General features: G+C 37.1%; 1 protein-coding gene across 1 annotated transcript; it reads left to right on the top strand.

Moving 5' to 3' along the window:
* Nucleotides 1-3,613: 3,613 nt before the first annotated feature.
* LOC113359886 (F-box protein CPR1-like) lies at nt 3,614-4,768 on the top strand. The gene has a single exon (XM_026603457.1). It carries the CDS (start codon nt 3,614-3,616, stop codon nt 4,766-4,768), a length of 1,155 nt encoding a protein of 384 aa, XP_026459242.1.
* Nucleotides 4,769-8,399: the final 3,631 nt, after the last annotated feature.

Genomic DNA, 8,399 nt, shown 5'->3' on the forward strand with positions numbered 1-8,399 from the left:
TTGTGTTATACAATCATTTGGTGTAGTCTTGGAATGTTTCGTTAATGATTATTTCAATATCTTGAAAATTGCTTTGATGCTAATAGTGTGTGAAAACGGCTATTCTCATCCTCTAAGAAAGTTTCAATGATTGAAATAAAGAGCTTAGAATCATGTAACCATGTTTGGATATAAACATAGTGTGTTATCACATTTGTATGTAAGTCCAAAACCGGGAACTTGAAGTATGCACACCCATATGCGTACTGGCGGTTGTTGGATGTATGGGAAAGTATGCGTACCCGTACGCATATTGGCGGAAGTCTCACGTCCGTGAATTTCTGCTGGAGTTTGGAGTGTGGATTGGTATGCACACCCGTACGTGTACTGGCGTAACCAAACTCGGTCCGGCTACTTAAGTATGCGTACCCGTTTGCATACTTGAGTTGGTTACTTTCTAAAATCGGTTTTGTACATGAACCTAAACATTTATAAATTAAGGAATGCAATCTTTGCAAACCGTGGCTATAATGTTCATGTATTGATTCGAGTGAATCAAATCGATTTTGCTTCAATTGTGTTCTTGTATACTTTTATGAGCAATTGACGGCTCTTTAACTAGTTTCATTTGAGTCATTTGAACTAGTTATGGTTAAGATGAATAAAGTTGATATGAGAGTAATCATATGGATAACTTCGGTTAACTATTTGTGAGCCAACATGGTGTACACGTTTAGGTACGGTTACATAAACCTAAATGAGGGTACATTTCATTTGTGTGTAACAAGCTAAGTTCGATCTAACGGTTGAAAGATATTAGATTGGTTGAATCAGGTTTTTCATCTAACGGTGAATATTGAATGCTTTGTTACCAAGGTAACTTGGATTGCAAACCCTGATTTGAAAACTATATAAAGGAGAACTCTAGCAACCGGGAAACCTAATCCCCACACCTCATGTGTGTTACTAGTTGCATAACTAGAGTCGATTCTCCTTTAACCTTAGATTTCTTCGAGACTCTGTAGGTTAACGACTTCAAAGACTTCATTGGGATTGTGAAGCCAGACCCAACTATTCTCTTTGTAGTTGCGTGTTCTGATCTTGCACGATACTATCGTATTAAGTACAATTGAAATAATTGAATCGAGATTAATTTCTCCGATATGCAAGATAAAAGTAATCACAAACATCTTCGTTTCATCGTTTGTGAATACACAATATCTTGTTTCGCTAGTCGATTAAGATTATTGTGAGGTGATTGATAATACTAGGCTGTTCTTCGGGAATATAAGTCCGGTTTATCAATTGGTTCCTGTTCACCTTAATTTATCAAAAGACGGAACAAAAACTCTTGGGTATTTCTGTGGGAGACAAATTTATTCAATCTATAGAGTTTTCTATGTGAGACAGATTTGTTTATCAAGTCTTTGTTTTTGGGTCGTAGCAACTCTTAGTTGTGGGTGAGATCATCTGAGGGAATCAAGTGCGTAGTATCATGCTGGGATCAGAGACGTAAGGAAAACAATTGTACCTTAAATCAGTGTAAGATTGATTAGGGTTCAACTATAGTCCAGTCCGAAGTTCATTGGTAGTAGGATAGTGTCTGTAGCGGCTTAATACAGTGTGGTGTTCAAACTGGACTAGGTCCCGGGATTTTTCTACATTTGCGGGTTTTCCTCGTTAACAAAATTCTGGTGTCTGTGTTATTTCTTTTCCGCATTATATTTTGTTATATAATTGAAATATCACAGGTTGTGCGTTAATATCAATCAATTAGATAATCCAACCTTTGGTTGTTGATTTAAATTGATTGACACTTGAACATTGGTCTTTGGTACCGTTTAAGTTACTCCTCTTATATTCAATCGGGCTCGCAGATTTTTATTTGCTGATTGCAGATTGAATTAAGTGTTAAAGTTATAAACTCTTTGATATACTTTTCTCTAGATTGAGTCTGACTGTCTAGTTGATTCTCTAGAAAGTATATTGGAGTAAGTCCTCTCAGATTGCCAAACGAATTGTTGGGTGTGGTTGTTATGAAAGCCAGATCCTTGAAGGTGAATCTCATTGAAGAATTGATAGATCCTCTCATTGCAAGCCAGATCCTTTCTCTCAAGATAAATGCTCACTCTCATGATCAGTTAATATGGAAGATCACTACTCATGGAGCTTTCATTTCACAGTCTTTTCAGAAACTGATTCAAGACAACCAAGGAGAAACTTCTAGTCATGGGGAATCGAATTTTCCAAGGAAAAAGTTCTGGCGGAACAACAAAACTGCACCAAAAATTAAAAACTTCATGTGGAGAGTTTTACATAAAGGAATCGTTGTAGCTCAGAAGGTTGGAAGATATGTTGATGGTGTCTTTAAGCACTGCTGCATGTGTAACAATGCAATTGAGACGATTGATCATCTTCTACTTCATTTTGATCTGGCACAAGCTATATGGTTTGCATCTGCTTTCAGACTGAGAATCCAATGTAGTAACACTCGAACCTTCTCCTCTCTCATACAACATTGGATGCAAAGGAATGATAACTATTACTCAGTCTCTCTCTTGGAATGGCCATCTGCTGGGCCATATGGAAGATAAGGAATGAAAAGGTTTCTGAAAACAAACAAAACACAATCTATGGGGCTCTCAAAATAATTATGTTCTGGTTCAACCTTTACTACAATCCTGTAACTGCAGATGGAACTGAGGCAGATGATGTTAAAGCTCAAGTCCCTGATGATGACACTCATTTATGGAAGGCACCTAATTCACCTTTCATTAAGATTAATGTGGATGCGACTTGGAAAAATGGATCTTATGCATGTGTTGCTGTTGCAACAGATCATAATCAAACTTGTTGTGGAGCTGGCACTCAGATTGGAAGATCTAAAAACTCTTTGTTGGCAGAAGCTGATGGTTTCCTTCTTGTGGCTGAACTGGCAGACCACCTGGGTTTGCATGATATAATTATAGAAGGAGGTTGCCAAATTGTTGTTAGATGCCTCACAGGGATTACGAAACAACCACCTTGGAGACTATGGAGATTTCAAGATGATTTCAAAGAGCTCATAACTATATTCAACAACAGTGAAATCAGACATGTTTCAGAAGAAGCGAACTTTGCTGCTCACTCTCTCACCAGTTATGCTCTCTCCCACAACATCCAGTCTATGTGCGACTAATCAACCAGCAGTTACCCGCTGATGTTGCTGCTCTCTGTCTAGAGGCTGCTAGCTAGTTTTTTCTAGCTGTTCTTTTCTTGTACCAAAAAAAAGAAGAAGAAAGAAATCCTATACGCTCAGCACGCTGCAATGGTATGGTCAGCCAACGCCAATAATGACCCGCAGCGGTTGGCTTTGCCCGTACTAGCCAAGGCTATCCATAAATCAAAAGCCAATGCCCTTTCATGCCTCGATAAATTCTCTCTCAGTCAGTCTTTCTCTTTCCACTCAAGAAAAACCCACTCAAGAAAAACCCTAATCTCCGAAAATCAGAAATTGAGGCTTGATTGGGTATTTGAAGAGATTCATCACTTCCACTATATTCTCCGTAATCTATAAAATCATTTCTTGGTTTCTTTTACCACAAAACAAACATAAACCCTAACTTTGAATTTCTGAAGAAATTAGAAGCTGAAAATGTCAAGTATTCCGGAAGAGATTTACCATGAGATTCTTTTGAGTTTACCAGTTAAATCGTTGCTGATATGTAAGTCTGTTTGCAAGAATTGGTATTCCCTAATCTCTACTTCTGATTTTGTTCAATTGCACCTTCATTTTACTACCCAGAGAAACAACCCTATTCTCATGCTTGAAGGTTCTCCTTCTGATAAGGTACTTAACTTCATTGGCTATGATTCATTGGCATCATCAGTGTGTGAATTTGAAGATGCTGCTATTGAAATGCATTACCCATTTAAATCTTCTTTACATTACCATGTTCGATTGGTGGGATCATGTAATGGTTTGGTTTGCATATTGTTGGTTGACAATGATTTTGAGGGTTTTCTTTGTCTTTGGAACCCAGCCACAAGAGAATATAAGAAAATAGCAATACCCAGTTTTTCAATTATGAATTATGAAGTAGCTGCTTTTGGTTATGCTCACAAGACTGATGATTACAAGTTGGTGGTAGGTTTTATGGAATCAGGTGCTCTTCTAATCAAGGATAGTACCCTAGTACAAGTCTATACATTAGCATCAAATTCATGGGAACCTAGGCAAACTGTACCTTATCAGTTTCCTTATTATATGCAAAGACATGGAGTGCTTGTTAATGGAGACTTTCATTGGTTAGCCATAGCTCAGGATAAGTTTTTCTTACTCTGTTTAGATATCAGTGATGAGAGTTTCAAGGAACTGCAACTACTACCAATAGAACTTTTGGATCAAAAACATAATCCATGTATAAATCTGGGAGTGTTGGAAGGGTGCCTTTGCGTAATTTTCACCTCATCTGTTAATGATGTTACGATTCATCGTGAAGTGTGGGAGATGCTGGATTATGGAGTTCAAGAATCTTGGACTAGACGTTATATCATTACTCATGAGAACATTATCAGAAACCTTTTTTTTTATGTAAGTCCGTTGTGGTGTTATGAGAATGGTAAGATTCTATTCATGAATGCTGGCAGACTAGTTTTGTATGACCCAGAACATGGAAGTGCTAGAGAACTACATGAACATCGTAATGTCTCCAGGCTTGCCGGAAATTACATTGAAAGCTTAGTTTCTCTCAAGTCTGGTACTTATGTTGGGGGAGAAGGGAGAATAGAGGAATTAAGAGAAACCTGAGGTCCTGAAGAAGAATAAGCTTTAGAAGTAAGAAAAAATGGTGAAATTGAAATGTTATTTGTTATTGTTGTTGCCATATTTCTGCAGCTTTTAGTAAATTATCAATGAGATATGAAATTAGAAATGTGGTTCTCTTATTTCTTCTAATGTTCAGACCCTTAATGTATATCATGGATTCCTTAAAACTAGTAATATGTTGTTGTCTCCAATCTAGAGCAAGATCAATTTCAGGTTTTGCAATTCATATCCGAAGATTAATTTTTCGTGCTTTTGTTCTTTCTGCTGTATTGTTATAATTTATCTGCTTTGGTTATGCGATCACGACTTTGTTTGTGCTTGCAGCCAACGTGGAACTTTAATGGCAGATCATTAGAGGTTAAAAAGATACTATTTCTAGTAATTGGATGGCACAAACTTGCATAGACGTAAACTTGGAATTGGAAGCTATGGACAATGTTTAACCGGATGAAATTGCTTAGTTAAAAGAGGATATTGTTTTTTTTTCCGGATTTCCGTCGATTTTGATGAGAGTCTAGTAAGCTACGGACCAGTCATATGACTCCTATGGTTCCGAATCTATTTTTGCTTCCATTTTGTTTTCTTTTTGCAGGCTGATGAGTTAGCTTCGTTGACTGAAAGCTTCGCTTAACAATGGGAGAGAGCACCTTCGTCCGCACTCATACAAAGGACATGGTTGTGTACGAGAGTGCTCTCTTTTGGTGTCATTCTATCTCGCTGCCAGTGAAGCATGGAAAGCTTAATGTATATCTTCTCTCATTGATCATGACATGCTGGCAAGGATGCAATTTAGGTTGGTTCTCAGTTGTTGCTTTACTTTTAAGTGTATAAACTTGAGTTTCATTCTGATACTTTGCTTATAACTCGTATACAATGCTAATAAAGGAGTTGCTTACTTCTGATGCTTTAATGCTCTCGTGCACTTTTAGTTTGTTCTTCGCGGGGGGATTTTTTATTTTTTATTTATTGATTACCAAGGCTCCACCATTAGCCAAATTTCAAATGAAGATATCTTTTTTTAATTTTGTTCATTAGAAGTGTAGGTTGGTAGTCATCTCATTAGACACTCCCATTCAGAGAGTCATTAGGGGTAAATTCGCCTACCCATGGACAAAACGGTGGAGTCAATCAGGGTAAGCTCCCGTTTCTGAGATTGCTCCACTTCCTCGTCCTGCTTTTGGCAGAATTCCTACTTTTTTCCCCCCTTTCTTGTGCTTTCTTGCATGGAGGGTTAGAATACCTTTTGCCTAGTCCAAAAGCTGTTTCTTCAATTTGGAAGATTTTATCCAACAGATTTTCCATATCCTTAACTGCCTCAGTGAGCGCTATCTACCTAGTGAAAACATCGAAATCACATGTTAGATATACTTACAAACACTGGATGATAAAGAATGCGTCGGTCAGGGGTAGCTGAATTTGTAGCATCGGATCAGATGATTCCATGCTTTAATTGGTTTGTAACATAGAACTACATCAGAATACTTGCTATCAAAAGAAAGAAGGTTGCATATTTCATGCTATTATTAGAACATTGTTATGCTGTTATTCTTCATTAAAATTGAATGAAAAATGTACACCCTGACGGTTAGTACATGCTGTCATTTACTGATCCGTGCAACGTACTTGTGTGAAAATGAGCACCCGAAAGCTTAAAGAGCACACAACTTGAGGTTTCTCACCTCTACATTCTTTTCTAGTTTCCATTCTGTGTTGTTTATATGATTCGTTTAGGCAGCAGGCTGTTTGTATTTTTGGGGTTTAACAAGTAAACATGTGCTGCAGGTTTATATATTGCACAGAGGCACAGTTGGGCGCACAAATTATTACTTGGGTACACTCTGGAGCTGTGAACTGTGAGCTGGAATCGCCGGAACTTTCACATGTGGGCATCTGCGAGTAATGATCCTAGTATTTGAGTATGATTTAAATTGTGTTCAGTTGATGCGTAAAGAAAAATATGAAACAGGGGGCTGTCCACTGGCGAACTTGATAAATATCATTAGGAGAAAAAAAAAGGAAAAAAAGAGACGTTTATTTTCTTGTGGCAGGTAGTTGTATGTTTCTGCTAGACTCTGTTGGAACTTTGTAAATGACCTTGGGGTAATGCCTGCTTATAAACTTGTCTACTGACTGTCTGATATACCATTTCTTCAAATAAATATTTCATTTTCTTAGTTGATTCTTTCAGCTTTACGTTGTTTCCACGACCAGCATGTCCTTCTTAGCCTAATTCCAAAACTGGTCTTGGGTCTGTATCCTATGCAAGTCTAAATTACAGAATGATCTTATACGCTCTGCACGCTGCACACACAACCCCTCCCTTCTGTTCCAGTCGTATGGTATATTAAGCAACCACTATGGTGGCCACTTTTTCTGCTTTCAGTTACATAGACAAGCCTTGGGTGTGGAAGTAGGTATACTGAGCCAAATTCGGCCAATTTTTCTGCTTTCAATTATTTGTATGGAGATTTTATCTCAACTTCAGATAAAAGGCGAGTCAGATAACCTATTCAGGGTTTCAGATTTAAAATAAATGGTCCTTCAATTTCGCACTCATTTTATGCTGATGATTACGTGCTTTTTTCAAAAGCATCTTTGACTTATGCTAGACCTAATGAAGATTATAAACAATTTTGCCAGAGCCTCTGGTCAAGCCATAAATCTTGAGAAATCTGATTTTTTCACTAGTGCAAAAATGCACTATAAGCATATTAAATTGCTTTCGGGTTAAATTCTTAAGTACTTCTGAGAAGTATCTAGGTACTCCTCTCATTTTAAAAAGGGATAAAAACAAAGTCCTTTTAGTTTCTAATAGATAAGATTTATTCTATGTTGAGTAATTGTAAGAGAACGAATCTTAATGTTGCTGGTGGAACTGTGGTTACTAAGCATGTGCTCTCTAGTTTAGTTGTGTATTATATGACGTGTTTTCCTTTTCCTAAAAAGATTACTTCTAAAATTGATTCTATTCAGAGAATTTTTTGGTGGTCAAAAAAATATCGCAGCTTATTTTCGGTCTTAGAATGATATTGGTAAGTCTAAAAGTTGTGGTGGTCTAGAGATTAGAAATTCTTATGCTACTAACAGGGTTTTTATAGATAAGTCGGGTTGGAGAATCATTCAAAATCCTGATAAGATTTTAAAAGATAAGTATTTCCCTAATCAAAATTTATTGGAGGGGACATATTGAATCTCTCTCTCATCTCTGAAATTCTTGGAAGGATTTTTTCATGGCGATTCAATATCTTACTGAAACTCAGCCTCCTAATCGTTTTGATCTTTTGATCAAATCAGTTTAGGAGTGTGCAAACTAAACTTCTCCGCCGTCCAAGGAGGGATCTATGATCCTTCCCCTTGGAGCCGAGATTTATTGGTTTGTAGAGCTTTACTTTTGTTTCGTCTTTTCTTTTCTTCAATTTTTTCTTCATGGTAACCAAAATCTTTCTGGAAAGCAAATCTTTTGAGCTTTCCTGGGTGTTTAGAGGAAATCAAAGAAATCTTAAGGTTCTAGAAAGATACAAAGGAGTTGTTAACCGGATCTTTCTCCAAAAAAATTCTATTCAATGGGTTCATGATTCTACTTTGGAGGTTGTATTAGTTATTTCAGAGAAGA

The sequence above is a fragment of the Papaver somniferum genome, chromosome 1 (assembly GCF_003573695.1).
Source record: "Papaver somniferum cultivar HN1 chromosome 1, ASM357369v1, whole genome shotgun sequence".
NCBI classification, from domain to species: Eukaryota; Viridiplantae; Streptophyta; class Magnoliopsida; order Ranunculales; family Papaveraceae; genus Papaver; species Papaver somniferum.

Excerpts from the sequence above, each read along its gene's own strand:
- LOC113359886 (XM_026603457.1), top strand. The coding sequence starts at position 3,614 with ATGTCAAGTATTCCGGAAGAGATTTACCATGAGATTCTTTTGAGTTTA.